General features: G+C 44.8%; 1 protein-coding gene across 1 annotated transcript in view; it reads right to left on the bottom strand.

Moving 5' to 3' along the window:
- Positions 1-2,679: 2,679 nt before the first annotated feature.
- DNASE1L3 (deoxyribonuclease 1L3) overlaps positions 2,680-24,652 on the bottom strand; it is a 29,186-nt gene continuing 7,213 nt past the window's right edge. Inside the window, exons 3-8 of the mRNA XM_082266046.1 lie at positions 14,270-14,356; positions 10,691-10,803; positions 7,108-7,220; positions 5,339-5,496; positions 3,063-3,159; positions 2,680-2,965 (exon numbers count right to left, since the gene is read on the bottom strand). Of these exons, the coding sequence (XP_082122172.1) occupies positions 2,867-2,965; positions 3,063-3,159; positions 5,339-5,496; positions 7,108-7,220; positions 10,691-10,803; positions 14,270-14,356 (667 nt within the window). The 3' untranslated portion in view covers positions 2,680-2,866. The remainder of the gene's footprint in view (positions 2,966-3,062; positions 3,160-5,338; positions 5,497-7,107; positions 7,221-10,690; positions 10,804-14,269; positions 14,357-24,652) is intronic.

Raw genomic sequence — 24,652 nt, 5'->3', positions numbered from 1 at the left:
GGGACTAATTGGATAGCTAAAAGGAACAATGGTGTCATTGGGAACTTATCTGAGGGTCAGAAATTGCCCATTGCTCAAAGAACCCCTAGCAACCTCAGGAGGAACCCTAGGGTTCCATGGTACCTTGGTCGAGAAACCCTGATCTAACCCAATATGACATTTTTGTTGCAGGGGAACTTTAAAATCTGACTTGTATCTTAGTGCAGGCTTCTGGGAAAATCAGTAAGCCAATCAGACAAGCAGGAAACGGGAGAGGGGCGAACACTATCTGTGTACAGAACACCTCCAGGTTGCCATATTACATTATACAGAATGTGACAGCACTGCATATTGGAAATGAAAGGTTATGTTTAATAACATGACATTACAATATGACTTGTATTGTTATTGTAAATGCTATTTTTAATTTATTTGATTTTTTTTTCCTCTCAAAAGTGGAGTTACCCTTTAACCCCCAGTCAGGCAGGTTCTGATGCTCTCCTCCTCTTCCCGATGCTGTCCCTCAATATCATCATGTACTAGTAGAGTTAGTAACCTTGCAAATGGGAGGAGGCAGGATTGCAACCGCAGCCGGGAGCGTCTTATAATGGAGATAAAGGAGGCGTCACTAGGGTGGTCGCATAAATGGAGGGGACATGAGAACTAAGGTAAGTATTACTTCCTATCCCTGTACCCCTAGACATTACACCTTTTACCCTGCAAGGGTTAACTTCTTGTTAAGGTTTGGGAACCCACTGCAAGGATAATTTTATTCTTGTGCCTGGAGTTGAGCTTTAAAGAGAATCTCCTTGATTGGAGATAGAGGACACAAAAAAAAAGTTTACACAAGAGCTTTATCCATTCCTTACTCTATACGTAAAAAAATAAAAAGTTTTGCCTTTTTATGGCCTTATGTCCACCTGTGCCTGGGGCTGCAAAATGTAGAATTTGGGCACATTACCACCATGAGAGCCATAAGTGCTACATAAAGCCGCCCAAAGAAATCAATAGCTGTATGCGGGTATACAGGGCCGTAACTACAAGGGTTGCAGTTCCAACTGGGCCCCATGCTCCAGGGGGCCTATGCACCTGGATAGGAGGGGCAGCGGGGGCAGCATGTAGAGAAATCACTGTCCTCCTTTTTCCTCCTATTGCTGCAGGAGGAAAATGGAGGAGATTGGTTCCTCTGTATGCTGCCCCCGCCACTCCTCCTATCCAGTTCACTTGTGTTCTGCTGTCTCTTGGCCCCTGTGTGCTCCCCTGGTCCCCCCCCCCCCCCACAGGTCCTAATTTACCAGCTCCTTTTCTGAATGGAAAGAGTCATAGTCAGTGACATTGTAAAAAAATAAAATGATAAAAAATAATACAATTAAAATACCAAAAAATAAAAACTACTGACACCAGTGGGTGAACTTCCAGGATCACAAAGGTCACACTTGCAACCGGGCCCTGGCATTCCACCACCGTGGGGAGGCCCTAAGATGGCAGAAAGAGGGCCCACTGCAGAACTTGTGAAAGGGTCCCGCTGCGGGACCGTAATAAAGGGCCCCAGGATCAGTGGGAAGAGCCCCAGGCTTGAAGGGAAGGGCTCCGGCCATGTGTCCGGGGGGCCCTTCATGGTTTCTTGCACCGGGGCCCTGAAGGTTCTAGTTAAGCCTCTGCGGGTATACACCAGTACTTGGATAAATGTGCATGCATATGCATGCACAACCCTGGACGCAGGCAATTCAGACAGTCTACGTCCAGGGTGTTATGTCTGTACACGTGTGTGTTTATGCAAGTACTGACATATACTGATTTACAGTGGCATACAGCCATTCACTTCTTTGGGCAGCGGTGCGCAGCACCTGGGGCTCCTGGGTGGGAAAACATGTCCTAATTTTCTATTGGACATCCAAAAGCACCTTTGTCCATGTGGCCTGATTAGTAAACTTAAATCATTAAAAATTACATTTTATAGTTCCTTTACTCATTGGCGTTATGAATTACATACACATGTATAGCCTTGGAGCAACTGTCTTATAGGCTGAGCCATATTTTTTTAAATTCTTTATTTGTAGTCATACAGCAGTAGTGGGACATATATCCCAAGAAAAGTACATATAGTAGGGAGTCAAACAAGAATGTGTGGTATATCCTGATATGCGTAACATCATGTTCGCATAGCTAAAATAGAAGACATAAGACGATATCTCACTGAATATGTCGCATTAGTATTGGTAAATATTCCAGTCCCCTCTGATATAATTATTGAAAAGGCTCTCTATGTCCACATGAGCATGACTGAAGGAAATATTATAGGTGTCCAAGTAAACAAAAAATAAGTGGGCATAAGGACTAAAGAGGAAATTGGGAAAATGTCGGGGAAAGAAAAAGAGAACCCCCCCAAATAAAAATACAGAAACTTAAAAGGGGCAAGGAAAGAGGAGAATGGGAAGCTATGCACGGCTCCCATCCAAGCGCACACGCAAAGCTATATTTTTAAGTTGAGGGAAATTTGTGATGTGGAAAGAATCAGGTCACTCATTAGTTACCCAAGTACCTCCCTTTTTTCACCATGATAAACTCTTTGTATGAAAGATTTGAATAGTCTTCATGGACTTTTTTTTTTTTCCTTGTCATCAACTATTCATGAGTCGAAGAGAACCCAGTTTATCCATTCTTATGGTCCCAGTCCTACTATTCACACACTCATAATGTTTGAGGATAAAATCAAAACTCTGAAGCCCCATTGTGATCAAGCTGAAACTTCCCCTTAGGTGAACTATTAAAAACGGTGTATATTGTTAATTATTATATGTCTGCGCTAAATATGGATACAAATCTGGCCTAACATCAAGCACTTGGTGTAAAATATATAAACGTCTTCCTCCAAGCGTAAAATACATCATCTTCTTCCATCTCGTCTTCTAGATGTTTTACGGGCAAAATTATTAGGCTCGTTCAGCTGGAACTCCACGGGATAGTGATCGCTGACCTCCAGGGCCTGCAGAAAGGACACGAGGACAAGTATGAGTCAGCTTTTCAGCAGTGTGAGACTACAGTAAGTGTGGATATTAGTCTGCAGCCCATCAGCGGCCTACCTGTTCCTCAGTTAACTTGTACTCCTGCATGAAATCAAACACAGTTGCGGAGTCTGGTACCACAGAACTGATCAGATCCATGCCATGTAGAACAATCCTGAAAAAAAGAATCACAAGGGGAAGGCTAAATAGACTCCTTGAGATAACACAGGATGCAGGACCAATCTGAATTTCTCAACGCATATTTTGCATTTAAAGAAGAAATATAATAAATACTTTTATCAGTTTATAACAATTAAATTTAGCAGACCAAAGTACCAAATAAGAGACAAATGTTTAGCTGCCTATAAATGGATCAAAATTTAGCCGGTTCAGTAGGAACTGGCCAAATTTCAATGCACTTATGGCCCTTACCTAGGGGAGGACTGGTCCAGGGGGCAGGGGGGAAATTGCCCCCCAGGCCGCTTTGATGCCCTGTAAAAAAGGCTGCACCGCTTCTGCCACAGACATGCCTAAAGGATTCCTGGTGAAGAAAAGTAAAAAGTCCCCACTGCTGACCCTTTTGAGTGCGGGATGAAGACAAAGACAGAGCGCCAGCACCCTCCCCAGCATGGATGGTGTAAACTGTGTCTGAGCAGAGGCCAGTTCCATGCCCCACTGGAGACTCTCCTCCCATGGCCAGCCCCGACCGAGCTGTCCCAGCTCCCTCCTCTTGGCCAGGTGGGGAACACGGATAAAGCCGGTGAGTAGAGAGTACCTGGAGCGGAGCTTCAGCCTGGGGGTCAGGAGGAGGCCAGGAAGAGGGAGAGTCGCTGCACCATGGGCCTCCTGTTTGTACTTGCCCCCTGGGCCAAAAGTTGCCAGTCTGCCCTTGCCCTTACCCACTCAACAGAAGTCAACTTCTGTCAAAAAGGACTGTTGCAAATATTCACTTAATCAGCATCTGCAGTCAATTGGCTGCAGGGCTTATCAGTGTATTCTGACAGTGGAAGAATTCCCGCTGTCAGAATGCAATGGCACCGCGAGAGTTTTCCTCTATCCACTTCACTTTTGTGGATGAGAGAAACTGGTAATTTTTTCTTTTCCATCAGCCTGCTGACTGATCAAGAAAAATGATCCATTTATGGCCATCCTTGGAGTTAACATACACATTAAAAATAGTCATATAAAACAATGACTCAGGGGAAAAGACTTTCCAATGACCAAACTTTGAAAAATAATATAATATACAAATTGATATTTACTTCTAGAAAAGGTTTTCGTGCTTTGCATGTGCTTAAGGGTTCTTTCACATGAGGGGTGCACTCAACGGACTTCGCTTTGCTCAGTGGGGGATTGCTGAGTGGAGACATACAGATACCTGCTCTCCCCTATGGGGAAATCGGGTGAAAATAGGCCGCCTTGTTCAATTTTATCCGATCCTCTAGATGGATGGAAAATAGGGTCACCATCCATCTGGATTTGGCAGACAGGATCAGATCGGATAGCCACAGGTGTCAGTAGACATGCCACCGCTGACATTCGCCGCTCAATAGGGGTTGAATTGAGGGCCCAATTAGGCCTGCCAGAAAAATAACAAACGGACCTGTAAGACTGTCCGTGTGAAAGGACCCTAAGAAGTCACCTACAATGTTTGGATATAAGCTTAAAAATTCCTAATTATAGTGGGCCGATCATTAAATATTAATCACTGAACTCATCTTCATTAGATCTTGTGACCAAACTTCACGTGACCAGCTACCATTGGATCCCAGGGTAGCGGTTTCCCCAAAAAGGTAAATATTTTAAAAAGAATCTGTCGCTTTGGTTACTCAGGGCAAAGTCACAGGTTCTCTTGACAGGCCATTAGCCCCCCATATTATGATGGTTTCCTTCACCATGCTCCATTCCCCCATTCATCTGTCAGAGCCCTGGGTCTAATCCCTACCCCACATTGGTTACTTTGACTACTACTGTCATGAAGCCACATGAGCCTATGGGTGAGCAAGTGGTGTGGAATTCCCTGGGCTTGGAGTCTAAGCACCAGCTGGTTTTCACAAGAGCTCCTGATGGTGGAGATGGATTTTATTTTGTGCTGATACTAGGTCATGACCTTCAGGTTCACCCTGCTCGAGGTGCAGAGGTTAAAATGTTAAGGATCAGGGCGAGCAGCAGACACGTGACTCACTTTAAAGACTCTATCATGAAGAAAAAACACCTGTATAATTAGGATTATCTTCACCACCCCAAAAAAAGTATTTAACACATGAGTCTGAGAATAGCTGCTTCCCCGGAGACAAATCACACTGGTGTTTTGCTTGCTAAAAGAGTACCTTGAATCTCTTGCTTTGAGTTACCTGTCATAGGCACATCTAGTCTTGCTTCTGACTGTTGTATCTGTTTTATCTCCAAGTAACCAGACAAACTCAGGATTGGTCCTCAGGCGGATGTTTTTCCAAGACTTCTTGGGAACATAACTGCAGCCAGCATTAAAATCTCCAATGAAGATAATGTTCTGCAGAATGGATAAGACTGTAACATACACTTATGTGTACAAAGGGGAGATTGTTGGTTGTAGAAATAAATGTGTCATTAAAGCAGAACTAAACCGATTGATTTAAAGGGATTGTAAAGGCAGAAGGTTTTTTTTTTTTATCTTAACACATTCTATGCGTTAAGATAAAAAAACCTTTATAAGGCAGCCTCCCTCAGCCCCCTAATACTTACCTGAGTCCATCTCTATCCAGCAATGTTGTAGAAGTGTCTCCCCTCCTCATTGACTGAGACAGCAGCGTGGTGCTATTGGCTCCTGCTGCTGTCAAAGTCAGCCAATCAGGAGAGAGAAGGGGCGGGGCTGGGTCGTGGCTCTGTGTCTGAATGAACACAGGGAGCTGTGATTCGGCTTGGGTGCCCCCATAGCAAGCTGCTTGCTGTGTGGGCACTTAATAGGAGGGAGGGGACAGAAGCACCGAAGAGGGACCCGAGAAGAGGAGGATCCAGGCTGCTCTGTGCAAAACCACTACACAGAGGAGGTAAGAATAACATATTAAAAAAAAAACAAAAAAAAACCACAAGACTTTACAATTATTTTAAGGCTCTATTCACATATAGGCGTCTCTGATCGTGTGCAGAATTGCCGTGATTCTGCCTGTAATCCCGAACCATTGTGACTTGCAATGACACCTGGCAATTTCTGTGACTTGCAATGACACCTCAAACGTGGTGTAATTTCGCCGCGAATGTTGCCCGACGAATCGCAGTAAAGTCGTGCAAACAGAATCGCGGGACGCCTATCGCCCAAAAGAAGTTCTTGTACTTTTTTGGGGGACAGGCATCCCGCGATTCTGTTTGCACGATTTTACTGCGATTCGTCGGATGACAATCGATGCAAAATCGAGCCGTGTTTAGTGTGCCATTGCAAGTCACGGGAATCGCATGGGTGTCCCACAACTTGCAATGGTTTGGGATCGTGGGCAGAATCGCCTATATGTCAATGAAGCCTTAATGACAATTTCCCAAAAAAGTTACATTTAAGGCATGCTGTGAAATCTGTCACAGTTGCTTTTGCTGACTATGGTACTGTCAAGCCATCAAATGGCTGGTGTCATAACTGATCAAATGTGCAGCACCATGGCAACTGCAGATCAAACATAGGTTAAGATGGCAGCTTCCTTGGCTTTAAAGGATAGGAGGGTTTAGTTCCGATGTAAGTACCTGTGCTTTCCATGACTACCAATCCATTTTCAGAACAGAAAATGTGGCATTTATTAATTTACAGGTGTGTCTTAAAGAGACCCAGTACACACTTAAAAAAATTTTAGGCAGGACCTTGTTCGCATGGGGCGTTTTAATCCGTGTCCCATTCAGAGCCATGTTTACTGACACATGTGTTGTATGCATCCCTGTGCTGGCAGTTCCATATCTGTCAATTAGAACACAGCCACTGCTCCCAATGTGCCATCTGTGCAGGTGTGGGTACACGGTCCTGAATGCCATGCTTCTACACATAAGGGTAGATGGAAAACCATACAAATGTTGTATATACAAGTTTATGCTCCTGTGAATTACCAAGAAAAGCTGAAGTAATATGTTGTTCATTAGTAAAGCAAAAATGGTCCCAACTAACCTCTGTGTTCCATTTCTGTCGGACTTCCAGATAAACATCATAGAGTTCATCGATCTCGCGGACGGCATCCTCGGGCACTGTGTGCTGGGGGATGATGACAAAGTCTTTCACTTCTTGTGTATGGAAGAGAAGAGGGAAAAACACAGACTAAGACATTGCAGATATATTGTGGCTGTGGGGCACTGATGTGTCCAGTGGTATTATTCATGCTTTCATATATACAGTATATGCTTGTACCTCATTAGACTTTCCAATAAAAAAGGGCAGCTTTGCTATGATGTAAGGAACATTAGAAATGGTATTTGAGCCTATGTAGTAACCTAAACAAATATAATGTGTCTTGAATTCCTTTTGATAAATAGCAGTGCATTTCTTGGTGAATGATGGTGGTACTTAAAGAACTTCATATAAAATTGGAAGTTCCACTTTTCCTCCTCCGCCCCCTCATCTGCTATATTTGGATGTTTTTTTTTTCTTTTTAGTGAGCGGGTACTTAGTTTTGACAGGTACCCACTACTGTTTGGATTGCCTAGAGTTCGCCTCCTACTGCCCGCAGGCTCCTGGGACACACCACAGGTCCCAGGAGGCTGCAAGTCTATTCACAAAACGCAGCATGATTTGTGCATGCGCCATAAAGAGTCAGTAAGAAGTCATAGTTGGCTTCCTACACTCATAATAGCGGTGCTGGGAATCTGAAGACTGGCGAAGAACCAGCTCGGGTGATAACAGTGCTGGATCCCTAAAATAGGAAGTACCTGTATATTAAAGAAGTCAGTAGCTACAGTATTTGTAGCAGCTGAATTGTATTTTCCTAGAAACAGCTGGAGTTCCTCTTTAAGCGCTCATGCCAAAATCTGTAGGCATGTGCAGTTAGCCTTCCCGCCTGTAGGTGGCTCAGCGCCATTATTTCATGGGAAGGAGAGTCTTATAAGGGAGCTGAACCCTTAGTTGCTGTGTACAGTGCCTCGAAAAGGGAAGTGCCAGATTGGACACTGAACTCTTGAGAGACTTCAGTGGCCATCTTCGATGAGCGAAACTTTTATGTCCTGGCGAATTAGGGAGATGTCAACCTTGACCTCATCAATTTTGGATGTCAGCGTGGCTTGGCAAGTGGATATAGCATCCAGCACCGCCGCCATGTCAGGCCTGGAGCGGCGCCATCTTGGGAGAAGGCCTCCTTATCTTGTCGGCGGAATTTATCCAGTTTTGCTGCTGTTTTCTATGGCTTTTTCGGCGGCGACATGGTGGGACTGAGCCTGTGGTTTCCCAGGAGACAGGTAGGGGCAAAAGTATGCCGCGGGACTCAGGATGAGGTAAATAGGATAGATATCCGATGGAGCTCCAGCTACTCACGTCTTACCGCATGTCGTGCCAGGCCATGCCCCGAGCGAAATTTTTAAATAAGGGAACCCGCCTCATTTTGGTGTGCTCCTGGGAAGTGCATGGTCAAGGATATGAACTCAGTTATAAGGGACAGTACCAAGCATAGGAAGCGGTTCCTGTGGAGGAGGAATGGCTAATGACAGGCTCCTTGGTCATTGCCTATACTGCAGTGATTGGAACAGAGACGTGGAGCCGGTGCAAACTGTCGAATTATCCTGGCTACATTCTAAGAAGGAACGCTACCCATGTTAACTGAAGCCTTCCTCTAGTAACTCATTTGGTGAATACTGAGACTGCACTACTCTGCATCACTGTAGACATACTGTAGTATGTGGTCTGTATGAGCCAAAGGCTGGCTTATCTGTTTAGGCAAAAAATCTCCCAAAGAATCACATGAAGGATACTAGTGCATTATACACAGTGTGAGAGTAGTTGCTCCCAAGTAAGGTGGAAGAGAAGAACAGAGGGGCTCCAGACTAAGTGCCACATTAAAATCAACAGTTTAGTTGAGGGTAAGACAAATGGGAACTCACAAATGGATGAATGATAAAGGCACATATGATGGTGGCAGTCAGTCCCTGGGCCTGTTTTTCTCTTCCATTATGCAGAGTTGCTTGCTTCGCTATAAGGGTGCTGCCGTCAGGTGCTGTTGGTTATTTGATTAACCTATGGACTCTAATAATGGACATATATTATATTATGATGTTTTCTGATGCATGAGACTTTACGTTTGTAGTACAGCCTTCTAGCGCCACTATATTCTTACTCCTAAGTAAGGTACCCAACTTAGGCCTTGCCTACAAGTATGCACAGCCAAATCCCCAGAACCGGGGACTGTCCCTGGAAATTGGAGACTGCTGACAACTATGCAGTGGCCTGCCTATAGGGGCCCCAGGAAAAAGTAAGAATTGGACCTCATTGCAAAGTTTCGGCTGAGCACACAGCCAAGGGGGAAGGGTGTTGGCCAGTTGTCCTTACTGTGCAGGAAGATGGCACAACTATATGACCGGTTATCAATTATACATGTTAAGTACAAGGTAGCAGGTTTAATAATACATTTTGGATATATTTTTATATTCTACATTTTTAAGGGTTAATGATGGTGGTGAAAATCTTTTAAACATTTCCTAATTCCCTAAAGAATATATCACTTTTGTAGTTTTCCCTGACTTTCTGCCCCAATGACAATGATCACTAGGAAAAAAAGAGTGTAAACCTCCCCAGTAGAAATGCAGACAACAATAAAAACCTGACAATCCTTTGTTTATGGGGGAAAAAAAAAAAATAGGCTATACGTCAGAGATATAACTAGAACCTTCAGGGCCCAGTGCAAGAAACCATGAAGGGCCCCCCGACCCCTGCCCGGGGCCCTTCCCTTCAAGCCTGGGGATCTTCCCACTGATCCTGGAGCCCTTTACTCTAGTTGCAGGGCCCTTTATTACGGTCCCGCAGTGGGACCCTTTTACAAGTTCTGCAGTGGGCCACCTTCCTGCCATCTTGGGGCCTCCCCACGGTGGTGGAAGGCCAGGGCCCGGTCACAAGTGTGACTTTTGTGATCCTGGAAGTTCACCCACTGGTGTCAGTAATTTTTATTTTTTGGTATTTTAATTGTATTATTTTTTATCATTGTAGTTTATTTTTTTACATTGTCACTGACTATGACTGTCCATTCAGAAAAGGAAGGCGCTGGTAAATTACATATTTACCGACCCCTTCTTGGTTCTCTATTGTGGCACGTCCCCTGCAGCAGCCGGCAGGAGAGGGGAGGGAGAACAGTGGGGGGGCAGCACAGTGGAGGCGGGGGGACCGGAGGAGCACACAGGGGCCCAGAGACAGCAGAACACAAGTAAACTGGATAGGAGGAGTGGCGGGGACAGCATACAGAAGAACCAATCTCCTCCATTTTCCTCCTGCAGCTACAGGAGGAAAAAGGAGGACAGTGATTTCTCTACATGCTGCCCCCGCCGCCCCTCCTATCTAGGTGTATAGAGGAGCCGCACAGGCCCCCTGGAGCATGGGGCCTAGTTGCAATTGCAACCCCTGTAGTTACACACCTGCTATACGTACATGTTAGGTTCCGTTTAAAAGTAAAGAGGAATGTAAATGAGGTCTTAATACGTAGTGACTCATGACAGTAATTTTAATAACCATTTGTGAATAAAAAAGGGAAAGCAAATGATATTTGTCCATCAGATATTACCTGTATTTAAGGATTTAAACCAAACAATAAAGGGCTCCCTTGAAAAGACGTCCACATCTCCTTCCTGCTGGTCTTTATACTGATAAAAGTCTATGACTGTCACTAAATTCTTCCTGCAATGACAACAATATATATACATTTACATCAGAGTGGAGTGCCCTGCTGTTCAATAAAATGCAGCCTTCTCTGACATCTGCAGCTTTGGCAAATATGCCTAACAATACTATGTGCCTTCATCCAAGTATCTGAAAGAAGTACTGTCTGCGTTGCCAAATGGTTACCATTTTACCCTGGCAGAGTTGGGTTCCTGGGTTCACACAAACAATATAGACGTTGCATGCTCTTCATGTGTTTGCATAAGTGCTTTGTTTTTCTTTTCACAATTCTGAATAATCTCAGAAGCATGTCAAACTGATGCCATAAACACAAGTCCAAAGCCCATCGACAAGTGTCCAATGTACATCAACACAAGTCCAAAGCCCAGTGATACAGGTCAGGGCCCAATGGCACAAGTCCAAACTAGGGGTGCACCGATCTGACTTTTCTAGTCCAGATACCGATACCTGGCATTGTGTATCTGCCGATACCGATACCGATACCAATGCCGATCCGAAACTACACTCTACACAATATGCATGCGGCTGCAGTACAGAGCAAAGCCGCTGCTTCCTGTGTATGGCTCCTCCATTCACAGGTGGAGTGCATCTGATATCACTCTGTCTGTGAGCCGGACCTATACAGGAAGTAACGGCTCCGTGCAAGTAAGGGACGGCTGAGTCAGGACTCAGCAAAACCGGATCAGCCCGTGGATCGGTTCATTTTACCGATCCCCCGATCCAGCTATTTTGACAATATCAGCGCCGATATCCGATCCTAATATCGGATCGGTGCATCCCTAGTCCAAATCCATCGACATGGGCCTAAAGGCTTGTTCGCACCTGCTTTGCTGTTTAAAACAAATCACATTTAAATTACTCTTCAGAGAGCAATAGACAGGTGGTGAGGAGGTGTTGTATCACCTCCTTAACACCGGTTTTAACCCCTAAATACTCAAAAACCACACTGCAACCATGTGTTGCAGCGGGGCGCCATTCACTTGAATGGATTACATTTAGCCAGTGTTGGGGGTAACTAGTTACAAAGTAACTGATTACAGTAACTACATTACTTTTTTTGGTAACTAAGTAATGTAACTAGTTACAATACTAATATTGGTAACTACACTACTTTACTAGGCTATAGGAACGCGCTTTCCTGCGTTACCCAAGCCGTGCGATACAATCGTTATTTTGAAGAATAGAGAGGGATGAAGTTAGAAACATAGAAACATAGAATGTGTCGGCAGATAAGAACCATTTGGCCCATCTAGTCTGCCCAATATATCTGAATCCTATGAATAGTCCCTGGCCCTATCTTATATGAAGGATAGCCTTATGCCTATCCCATGCATGCTTAAACTCCTTCACTGTATTTGCAGCTACCACTTCTGCAGGAAGGTTATTCCATGCATCCACTACTCTCTCAGTAAAGTAATACTTCCTCATATTACTTTTAAACCTTTGCCCCTCTAATTTAAAACTGTGTCCTCTTGTGGTAGTTTTTCTTCTTTTAAATATGCTCTCCTCCTTTACCGAGTTGATTCCCTTTATGTATTTAAAAGTTTCTATCATATCCCCTCTGTCTCTTCTTTCTTCCAAGCTATACATGTTAAGGTCCTTTAACCTTTCCTGGTAAGTTTTTTCCTGCAATCCATGTACTAGTTTAGTAGCTCTTCTCTGGACTCTCTCTAGAGTATCTATATCCTTCTGGAGATATGGCCTCCAGTACTGCGCACAATACTCCAAGTGAGGTCTCACCAGTGTTCTGTACAGCGGCATAAGCACTTCTCTCTTTCTACTGCTTATACCTCTCCCTATACATCCAAGCATTCTGCTGGCATTTCGTGCTGCTCTATTACATTGTCTTCCCACCTTTAAGTTTTCTGAAATAATTACTCCTAAATCCCTTTCCTCAGATACTGAGGTCAGGACTGTGTCAAATATTCTATATTCTGCCCTTGGGTTTTTACGCCCCAGGTGCATTATCTTGCACTTATCCACATTAAATTTCAGTTGCCAGAGTTCTGACCATTCTTCTAGTTTTCCTAAATCCTTTTCCATTTGGCGTTTCCCTCCAGGAACATCAACCCTGTTACATATCTTTGTGTTTATGACTTTTTGTTGCACTTTATGTTTTAATTCAGTTTTTTCAGGTTTTGTTCTCATGTTTCCCAAAGCCTGTGTTTATGCAATAAACTCTATGCAGAAAGAGTGTCATGTATATTCTTCTACACGGTCAATTAAGAAAGAGGAAAGTAAAGTAATAGGTAGTGAAGTTACTTTTCAAATGCAATAACTAGTAAAGTAATCTCGTTACAATTTACAGAAGTAACTAGTAACTAGTTTCATTTTTTGAGTAACTACCCCAACACTGCATTTAGCCATACCTCAGCAGCACGGTAGAGAGAGGACCAGGGGAGCACACAGGGGCCCAGAGACAGCAGAACACAAGTGAACTGGATAGGAGGAGTGGCGGGGACAGCATACAGAAGAACCAATCTCCTCCATTTTCCTCCTGCAGCTACAGGAGGAAAAAGGAGAACAGTAATTTCTCTACATGCTGCCCCCACCGCCCTTCCTATCCAGGTGTACAGGGGAGCCCCATGGGGCCCGGTTGCAATTGCAACCCCTGTAGTTACGCCCCTGCGATCCACCCATTAACCACAGAGCTGCTTGTCAAAATCTTCTGAGTCACACCTCTCTATTAAAATCCTAAGTAGAGTGCCTACTCCATGCCCCAGTGGAGTTTGAAATCTCCATGGAATAGAGAATGAACAATGCATATACAAGGGTTGACTCAGGAAAGCAGCCCAGGGGCTTTTTGGGTAGATTGGCAGAGGTCCTGGGGACAGATCAACCAGCAATGTAAATGTAATTACACTTTAAAGTCAATTTATAGTCAAAGCTTCTCTTAGTTTTTAATAGAGCATGGAAGGGTTAAAACCTATGTCAGGTTTTATTGCTGTCTGTGTCCCTGTTGGGGAGATTCACCCTTTGTATCTGTCCCCAACAGAAAGGGATGGAAAATCTAAATATTTATGGTAAGCAGGAAGTGAGGGAAAAATGAGGACACCTGTTTGGCGACCGTTGTCTAGGAGGATATTTCTGCTGATTTATTATTCACCTATGTTCTAATAAGACAGAATAAAATCACAAACCAGGGCTTTAATCCATTCTGTACTCTATCCAAAATTAAAAAAAGTCTGGCTTTAGGTGAACTTTAAGGATTTAACAGTAATAGTTGGTGCTAAATAATTAGGCAGATAACATGGATTTTAAAGAAGAACTATTTAAGTTGTTCTTAGTAGCTGAGTTTGTTCCCAGTACAGGTAGGAAATTGTATGGCAACATTCAGTTATTACTTATTATAGTCAACACAGTCAGTGTTTTTTCTTTATTGTCATAAATATGATCCTGCAGAATTTTACTATCTGCTTGATTTGCTGCAAGTTAGCTGCTTGACCACCAACAATCCACTTACCTATATATAAAGGCGTATTGCTCCTTGGACATACTGCGACCAAGTCTCTCGCTAATGATTAAGTTGAATTCGTTCGCTTTTTTGAAGCTAAAATTCCAATTAAAAAAGGAAAAGTATTAATAGTAGCCACACATGGTGCCCTATGTTAAGACTAACTTATAGGCTAAACAAATATACAGTACAAAATACAAGAGGCATGTATACTCTGACTTGAATCTTGGTTTCCTTAGTGTATCTCCTCCAGATGTGCGCAGTAATTCAGCATTAAATAACTCTTGCACTTTACCTCTATGTAGGGTTTCCTGTCAAAAAAGATTGGTCACTGCTGCTCCCACTCCTTGTGCAGGGTGACTGATCTCGTCTCCCCCACCTGTAGTTTTCTCCAAGCGACCTGTGGTTGGTGGATTTGTAAAGCCCCTTTCATTGTTCTGCTCCCGGCATAAACTAGTGTAGCACCCTACAGGTAGGTGCTAGGTAAACGTATAGTGTGCCTTGTCATGGTTTCCAGGTGTGCCTGCTGAAGGGGGAGTCTCCCCACTGGCTCCTGTGAGAGGCTTCTCATAGGGCAGTGGAGGAAGCCCAATCAGGGGACACATCCAAGCTTGTAACTACCCCAGAAGGCAGATTATGCTGCAAAGGATTCTGGGAGTGGGTATAAGTTTGGGGGTGGCGCATGACACGAGGTCTTTGGCGGGAGCAGAGTGCCAGGAGGGAGAGAACGGCTGTCCCTCCTCCTGTCTGAGGAAGAGGATCTTGGGGTGTAGCCTGCAGATTCAGAGAGAGTACTGAACTAAGCTGAGGGGATCCGGTGTGCCGAGAACCTGCGGAGAGTCAGAGGGGTCCAGTCCCAGGAAAGCCTACACAGGTTGTGAGTACTGAGGATTGCCCCTGGAGGTCTGCCTGAAGTTAGAGGGGGCCACTCCGATGGAGGTTCGAGGATCCAGTGCCAGCTAGTGATGAAAGGGGGTACCTAAGTTGAGGACCCTGAAGTGACAGAGGGGGTACATAGTCAGTGGACCCTGAAGAGTCAAGGTTAAAGGGGGCGCTGCAGTTGGGCCCTGAATTGTACAGAGTGTGCCAGTTGGAAGTTACAGCTTTACAGAGTTCTACATTATACTATCTCCAGCCAGTACAAGGCGGAGGGAAGTGTTCAGTGACTTCTTTGCAGTATAGCAGTGTCGGTGGTTCTACAGTTCACAGTCCTGGATCTTCTGGACTTCAATTCGAGGATTCAGCACTACTATTGAGTTACAGAGTGTTCTCAGCGTTAGTGAGCGTTGGCTGGCGTCAAGGAAGCGCCAACGGGCATCTTTCAGAAACAAAGTCCCAAGTGTATATAGTTGAAGCCTAAAGGAGTATCCCACTCATTCCCTTCTCCCATCCCCTTAAAATACAATAAAAACCACAAAGAAAGATGCCGGAGTTGTCGATGTCTCAGTGCTCACACCCAGGGTCGCAGCTCACATGGGCTGGAGAGGTAACCGGTACCGATGGCAGACCCACATCAGGCCACAGGCCTGGAAAACCTGCTACACTAGTGATGTGAATTACATTGCATTATGTGAAAAAGCTAGTTGGTATCATAGCTACACTGGAGCAGCATTACATTAAAGGGAGAATTTATTTCTTTCTCCAGGCCCCACAATTTTCTTTTACAAACAGAACATTTTAAAAACAAAAAGAAGACCACCTTTAAATCTATATGCAATTCATAGAAAATAAAAGCCCCTGATGTTAGAAAAAAAAGCTATTCAGTCACAAGGAATGCATGAGGACACGAGGCCATACAATGCAATTAGAGGAGAAATGTTTTAACCTCAGGCAACGCAGGGGGTTCATTACAGTAAGGGCTACAAGACTGTGGAATTCTCTACCACAAGTGGTAATAACTGCTGGGAGTATGGCTACTTTTAAAAGACTCTTGGACTACTTTTAACCACTTGCCGATTGTCCACAGTAATATTACTGCGGCAGAGCGGCTCCCCTGCGTCCAGTCACGTAGTACTACGTGACTGGAGTGCATGTGATTCCGGCGGCGCGGACTCTCCCTGCATTGCGGACACTGCGGGCTCTCCCCCTCTGTGAGGTATCCCCCCGGGTGACTTCCATCTCCAGCAAGTACAGCCCTTCTTACCATCTCGCATTGGTGTGACATTCTCTCCTCACAGCATTGGCTCCCACTTCAGATACTGCACAACAACTCATATCCCCATGATGATTTGTGTATGTCTCCTTACCAACCAATCACCGGAGCTCTATGTCAAGAATCCCAGTAAACTGAGATATTTTATCCTTTATTTCTCAGCCTAGTTGTCTTTTTGCCTTGGAGAGCGCTAATCATCAAATTTTTGTTATCAGCTGAGGTTTAAACCATGTATGGGCAGGATGGTTGTACCCAAGTCTGTCCATCAATCGTCTTGGGCACAACCAGCATTTCAGATTTTTAGGATGCAATTATTGGCAGCAGCTATTGCAGCTAGCAATAATCGATGTGTTCTCCCGGCAGGAATGGCTCCTTGTCCCCCCTGTCCCGAAAGGAAAACATAATAGCTCCACAGGAGGGATTCTCCCATTGACACAGTCAGTGTTGATGGGGTAATCAAGCAAATTTCTTTCCTGCAACGAAGAAAATTGTATCAACTATTGCCTGCCTAAAGCCTCGTACACACGCAACGATTATCGGCCGACTGATCGGCCGTCTTTTGTCCAGTGTTGTTGTGTTGGTTGAAATGTGCTCTAGACTGCACACGAATTTTGTCAGCCAACAAAAACCAACTTCAGAAGTGATGTCATGTGCTGGTTAACTTTATGTGTGTTTTTTCTTCTCTGAGCATGCCCAATCTTGCTCATCTGAATTTTGTCTGCCGAAATCTGTACTGACTGACCAGGGCCGGACTGACCATCGGGCAGACGGGGCATATTCCAGGTGGGCCGCGGCGCCGGCTCTCACTCAGTTCGACTCCTCACAGTAGAATGTAGAAGTCAGACATTCACTTCCCTGATTGCGGCGGCCGCGACCGGTGTACTTGCCAGCTACACCGGCTCCACGGCCAATCAGCCTTCTGCTCAGGGGGGGGGGGGTGTGAGTCACACCCCCCTGAGCAGAAGGCTGATTGGCCAGGGAGCCGGAAGTGAAGAGAAGTATGTTCCTGAAGTTTGTCAGTGTCTGTGTGTTTCTTCCCGCCGTGCCGGTGTCCTGCCCGGCGCGGCCAGCAGCACAGCCCGCACTCGCAGCATCGGCCATCGAAGCAAGCAGCTGCAGATGGCAGCTCCTTCACTCTGACTCCGGGCTGCTCGCGGGGGGCGGGGGCGGCGGCGGGTCGGGGAGAGAAGGTAAGTGCGGCTCCTCACGCCAGTGTCTGCAGTGCTGTGCAGCCCCGGTGTCACCGGCCGTGTGTACTGCTACTGAATAGGAGGGGGATGGGGCGGCTTCATATAGAGGATTTGATGTTTCCCTATTCCGGATCCTGCTGCCGCTGGATGGATGCCTGATTCTCCTCCTCCCTTCTGCAGGCATTCTGCAGCTGCAGGAGAAATATCAATTTCTCTATATGTAGCTGAGCTGTCCCATCCCCCTCCTATTCAACTTCTTTTACTGCCCCCCAGTGCTCTTAACCCCCCCCTCCCCCAGTGATCTTAACCCTCCCCCAGTGCTCCTCACCCCCCCCTGTGCTCTTTAGCCCCCCCTGCTCTTCAAGTCCCCCCCTATGCTCTCTGGCTCCCCCAGTGCTCTCCACCCCCCTGTGCTCCCTGGCTAAGTGATTTCCAGTTCCCCCCGTGCTCTCCATCCCCCTGGTTTTCCCTGCCCGCCCCCCCACCCCAGTGCTATCCACACCCTGCGCCTTCCTTAATTCTCTCCAGTCCCCCCCCCTTGCCCTTCAGCTCCTCCAGTGCTATCTGCTTTCCCTGTGCTCTCCAGCCCCCCTAGTGTCCTATCTTCTATCATGTCTGCAGTCTCTGACCTTCTCTTGTATCACATCTGCAGTCTCTCCTGTATCATGTCCTCAGTCTCTGACCATCTCCTGTATCATGTCTGCAGTCTCTGACCATCTCCTGTATCATGTCTGCAGTCTCTGACCATCTCTTGTATCATGTCTTCAGTCTCTGACCATCTCTTGTATCATGTCCGCAGTCTCTGACCATCTCCTGTATCATGTCCGCAGTCTCTGACCATCTCCTGTATCATGTCCGCAGTCTCTGACCATCTCTTGTATCAGGTCTGCAGTCTCTGACCATCTCCTGTATCATGTCCGCAGTCTCTGACCATCTCCTGTATCATGTCCGCAGTCTCCGACCATCTCCTGTATCATGTCCGCAGTCTATGACCATCTCCTGTATCATGTCCGCAGTCTCTGACCATCTCCTGTATCATGTCCTCAGTCTCTGACCATCTCCTGTATCATGTCCTCAGTCTCTGACCATCTCCTGTATCATGTCCTCAGTCTCTGACCATCTCCTGTATCAGGTCCTCAGTCTCTGACCATCTCTTGTATCATGTTTGCAGTCTCTGACCATCTCCTGTACTATGTCCAGCGGGAACACCCAAGGTAAGTAGAGGACTGGAGAGAGGAGTGACTTCTACTTAGGGATTTCTTTTTCAGATAGGCTGGACTGGCACTGGCAGCAACAATTTTATTCAAAGAAATAAGGATTTCTTCTGCAAATAGGCTGGCACTGGCAGCAACAATTTAATTCAAATCAGGATTTCTTCTGCAAATAGGCTGGCCTGGCACTGGCAGCCAGTCATAGTACTAGTCTAGTACTATGCCTGCCAGTGCTAGGTCAGCCTATTTGCAGAAGAAATCCTGATTTGAATAAAATTGTTGCTGCCAGTGCCAGCCTACCAGGGGCTGATCTGAGGTGTGAAGGTGCAGGAATTGGGGTGATCTGAGGTGTGAAGGTGCAGGAATTGGGGTGATCTAAGGTATGATAGTGCAGGAATTGGGGTGATCTGATGTGTGAAGGTGCAGGAATTGGGGTGATCTGATGTGTGATAGTGCAGGAATTGGGACTGATCTGCTTCATACTATTTTTAGGACTCAACCATCAAAACAGGATTTAAAGTAAGACAAAAAAAACAGCATCATATGGCAGCTCTGATCTAAATTGAAGATTAAACTAATAAAGGTACCGTAATCGAATCCACACATCCTGGAACATTAAATCCTGTCATCAACCATTTTTCGTCCCAGTCCGGGCCTGTGACTGACGGAAAATCGGCCGTTCTGTTGACGGCCAACAAAAATTTTATAGCATGCACACCAGATTTTGTTCGGCCGAAAAGTCGGAGTCGGTTGTCGGAAGCATCATACTAACAAGCCGACAATCGGCCGTTCGGACGTTGGCCGAAAATTCACGGCCAACAATCGTTGCGTGTGTACGAGGATTTAGAGAGAGTGAATCACCCTATTGGGGACAAAGACCCACAGATGGCAATAGAAACCTGCCATGACTTCTAAGTCCCCACCACTTTACCCAGAACTTAAAAATTAAAAAGTTTTGCCTTTAGTTATACTTTATTTGTATGAGTCATTCTTAAAATGAATGTTTGCAATACATAGAGGGAACATTGCCCATCTGATTGGGGCCTCTGCTTTCTATCCAGACACTGATGGTGTAAATCTAGCCCAATTCCTTTTTATTTTTATTTTTTTTCATTAAAGTGTATGTAAACCTAAGATGGTGTTTTAGATTTAGAAGAAAATTAATTAAACATCTGTCATTTCTTTTCCATCTGTGTCCCATTAGGGAATATTCCCTTCCTTTCCTGTCCACTAGACACAACAGGAAGTGATAGAAAAATCTCTCAAAAGTGGGTGAAATCCCCTCTTCGACAGTTGTGAAAGAAGTACCTGTTGAACAATTTCCCTTCTATTCCTAGTCTGGTGACAATTTAGAATTGTTGATTTGATCTTCCAGGGCACAATGATCACCAGGACAAATAGAGAGCGTGAATTTCCCTAGCGGGCACAAAGATGATAATAAAGTTCTGAGAGGGGTTCTAACCTCCTCCAGAACTTTTTTTTTCAAAGCTAAAAGAAAAAAAAGGTGCTGGTGAGCTGGGAACCTCTACTAAGCACCTGTTTGTAATACAGTTTAGATTCCCAGACACACCCTCTCTGTGCTCCTATATTCTTTCCCACTGCAGACAGAAAAGAGAAAGGCAGAGAGATAGAGAGAAAAGAAGAATAGCACAGCATGGGTTTGGGACACTTGTAACAGGTGCTGTGTGTGTAGCTGCAGCAGCATGCGGTAGGCAGAGTCATAAATCCGGCTGCCGGCCCATTTTGGAACCTTTACCCACATCTACCGGGACAGACGTCTCCAGTGGCTGCCGGTGCGATATTGACATGCAGCATCCTGCATTTTTGTGAGTATGGATCCCTTAGTCTGATCCCCACATTCCAATCTACCTGATATGTTTCCATGTGCATTACTATGTTGTATTTTTTTAAGCATTTTACTTTATAGTTTACTCTATGCATCAACCTCTGAAGAGTGAGACTCAACTCACGAAATGCGTCAGATCACCACAGATGCCATGACACATTTATTATGTACTATTTGATTACTGTATGTACCAATGTAATGGATTTGTATACTTCGGCCAACTGTTTGGCGTTATGAAACCTTTTCCCAGTATTGCTGGCATATACTCAATAAACTTGTACTATGTTTTTATTACTGGTTGTGGAGGCGCTACGTAGGGTACTTATTATATAAGGTATAGATGCGCTGATCAAGTATGTAGATTGCTGCACTTAGAATTCCTGAATATGGGAACAATTAAATGGAGATAATATAATAAAGTGCACTATCTTCTCTGTATGTGATCAAAAATCACTGCATATATAAAAAAAGTCCACAGTGGCCTGAAAGAGCTATAAACATGGACCAATTAATGAATTCCCAAAGGTGTAAAAAGTGATAAAATCATTAAAGTCAATAAAAACTACTACAAATAACATGGATTGTATAAAATGACAGTCTCTGGTTTTATGAAACAGTGTAACAGTCTTTAACAGATTCCGCAATAAAGATGCAATATCAGATTACATAGTAGTTGAGGTTGAATAAAGACAATAGTCCATCTAGTTCAACCTGTGTAGGTGTGATCATTTCCCATACCCCTGAATGTTTTTATCCTTGAGATGTATGTCCAAGAGTCTTTTAAATGTAGCCATACTCCCAGCAGTTACTACCATTTGTGGTAGAGAATTCCAAAGTCTTGTAGCCCTTACTGTAAAGAACTCCCTGCATAGCCTGAGGTTAAAACGCTTCTCCTCCAATCCCATTGTATGGCCTCGTGTACTCATACATTCCTTGCGACTGAATAGTTTATTTTCTATGCTCTGATCACCGTTGAGGTATTTGTAAATTGCTATCATGTCCCCTCTCAGGCGTCTCTTCTCCAGGGAGAATAAATCAAGCACTTCTAAACATTCTTCGTAATTAAGGTCCTCTAATCCGCTAATAAGTTTTGTTGCCCTTCTCTGTACTCTCTCCAGCTCCAACACATCCCTTCTGAGGACTGGTGACCAGAACAGGACAGAGTACTTCAGATGTGGTCGGACCAGTGATTTGTAAAGTGGAAGGATTATAGTTTTATCTCTGGAATACATCCCCTTCCTTATGCATGCTAAGATTCTGCTAAGTCTATCTGCTACTAAGACTCCCCGATCTTTCTCCATTTTTGATACCCCCAGGGGTTCCCCCCCCCTAGTGTGTATTTTGCCAATGCGTTATTAGTCCCCAAGTGCAATACCTTGCACTTATCCACATTAAACCTCATTTGCCATGAAGTTGCCCACTCTGTTATTTTGTTCAGGTCATTCTGCAAGATTTCTGCCTCCTGATGTGAAGTTATTGTCCTGCTCAATTTTGTGTCATCTGCAAACACTGAGATTGAGCTAATGATCCCATCCTCAATGCTGTTTATGAATAAATTGAACAAAATTGGACCCAGAACTGAGCCTTGGGGGACCCCACTTACCACCTTAGACCAGTCCGAGTATGCATTATTTACTACCACCCTTTGGACACGCCCCTTTAACCAATTCCGTATCCAAGAGCAAACCTTGTGGTCGATGCCTGTGGACCTTAATTTATAAATCTGCCGTTTGTGGGGAACTGTATCAAACGCCTTAGCAAAATCCAGCAAAGATCAGGAACAGTGGTCTAGATATAACCTTACTGAGTTCATTGAGTACTCTCGGATGTACGCCATCCGGGCCTGGCGATTTATTTGTGCTACTTTTATCCAGCCTTTCCCTGATTTCCCCCTCTGTTAGCCATAGCGGCAAGTCCTGTGAATTACTGTTAACCATACAGTCATGGTCAGTGTACCCCTCCTTTTTCTGTGTAAAGACTGAGGAGAAGAAAGCATTAAGCAAAGTTGCCTTTTCTTTGTCCTCTGTGACCATCCTCCCATCATTGTTAATTATGTGTGCAACATGCTCTGACCTCGTTTTTTTGCTGTTGATATATTTAAAGAATTTCTTAGGGTTCTTTTTTACTATCCTCCGCTATTTGTCTCTTAAAAAATAATTTTTGCCATTTTGATTTCGTATTTACATTTCTTATTTAATTCCTTATATTGTTTGAAAGCCGATAACGTCCCCTCTGATTTATATTTCTTGAAGGCCATCATTTTCCTCGAATAAGTTTCTTTACATTACGGCAAAGCCAGACAGGTTTGGCTTTGGCTCTTTTAAATTTATTTCCCATAGGAATGCATTGCGATATGTAATTGTTTAATATATTCCTAAAACAATCCCTTTTTTCCTCCGTGTTCAGTGATCCTAGGGTTTTGTCCCAGTTTATTTCCTCCATCGTTGAGCACAGTTTGGGAAAGTTTGCCCTTCTGAAGGTTAGTGTTCTTATGTTGCCCTCCTGCCTTGCTACGTAGTGATTTACGTTGAATGTGATCGACCTGTGATCGCTAGAACCCAAGTTGTCCCGGACTCCTACATCTGAGATTAGATCTGGGTTATTAGTAATTAAAAGATCCAACACTGCATTCATTCTAGTAGGAGAATCTACCATCTGAGACATGTAGTTGTCCTGTGAGGTTTCCATGAAGAGACGTGCCTTTTGTGAGTGTGCAATCCCCTCTTCCCAGTTAATGCCAGGATAATTGAAGTCCCCTAATATGATGACTGATCCCAGCTTTGCCACTTTACCCAACAGTGCCATAAATTCCAACTCTACCTCCTCCCTTTGGTTGGGTGACTTGTAGCAAACCCCCACAATTACTTTCCCCTTTACTTCTTCCCTATGGAGTTCTACCCACACGGATTCTAACTCTGTACTTAACCCTTCCATAATATCACTCCTCTCCACCAACCTTACATTATTCTTGACATACTCCTCCCCCTCTTTCCTTCCCTGTCCTTCCAATACACAGTATACCCTTGGATATTGGCCAGCCAGTCGTGTGAGGAGTCAAACCAAGTTTCTGTTATTCCCACAAGGTCTATGTCCTCCTCATGTACTAACATTTCCAGCTCTTCCATTTTATTAGCTAGGCTCCTGGCATTTTTCATATATCCCTCTTAGTTTAGTTGAAGTCAATACTGCATAGTGCTTAATCTTATTTCTGTATGGTCTGTGTTTTGTCTGAACAGCCCCCCTATTTTCAGACGCTACGTACCTGCTGTTGCTGCTGCCCCCAAAAATACTCTCTGGCCTTAGTTCCCTCCTGACTGACTCTACCACGGGGCCCTCCCCCCCTCCTCCTTGTTTAAAAGACCCTACAACTTTGTGGAGACAAACAGATGACATCCAAAGTGAGGACGGACTAAGGCAATAGCCTGTTATCAGCTGGCTGTGGGTAAGCAGCGTTGAGATACCAGACCTCTGAATGGATGGATGGATATCCCTCTCCGTGGATGAATGGATATCCCTCCGCGTGGATGGATGGATGGATATCCCTCTCCGTGGATGGATGGATATCCCTCTCCGTGGATGGATGGATATGCCTCTTCGTTGCTGTTTGCTGGCCGTTTCGCTTGTGTATTGTGGCTCGTATGAACACAGGCTAGTCAGCTCCTCTGTATACTCAATACTCCTTCACATGATACTCACAGCTGAGATGATCACTGCTACGCAGGGTACTACCAACCATATTTTGTTTCTTAACGTCAGTGGGTGGCAGAGCAGGCAGTGATTTGTTCATCTGCAGATTGTCCATTCACTTTCGCATCAGCTGCCAGAAGTAAACTCTGTGTTTACATGATCACTGCTTACCTCTGGTGCAAGAGGAAAACTTCAAATGACTGATTGGTCCCCTGCACTTGGCTTCTAGGGGCCATCTTGGGGGAGCCTGTGTATGATTGGACACAGAACTCTCCCAAGATTTGGGCAGCCTCCTTGGACCCTAGC

The sequence above is a fragment of the Pelophylax lessonae genome (genome assembly GCF_965119305.1).
Source record: "Pelophylax lessonae genome assembly, chromosome: 8".
In the NCBI taxonomy this organism is placed as follows: Eukaryota; Metazoa; Chordata; class Amphibia; order Anura; family Ranidae; genus Pelophylax; species Pelophylax lessonae.
The sequence above is the reverse complement of the archived record's forward strand: the minus strand, read 5'-3'. Positions and strand labels throughout refer to the sequence as shown.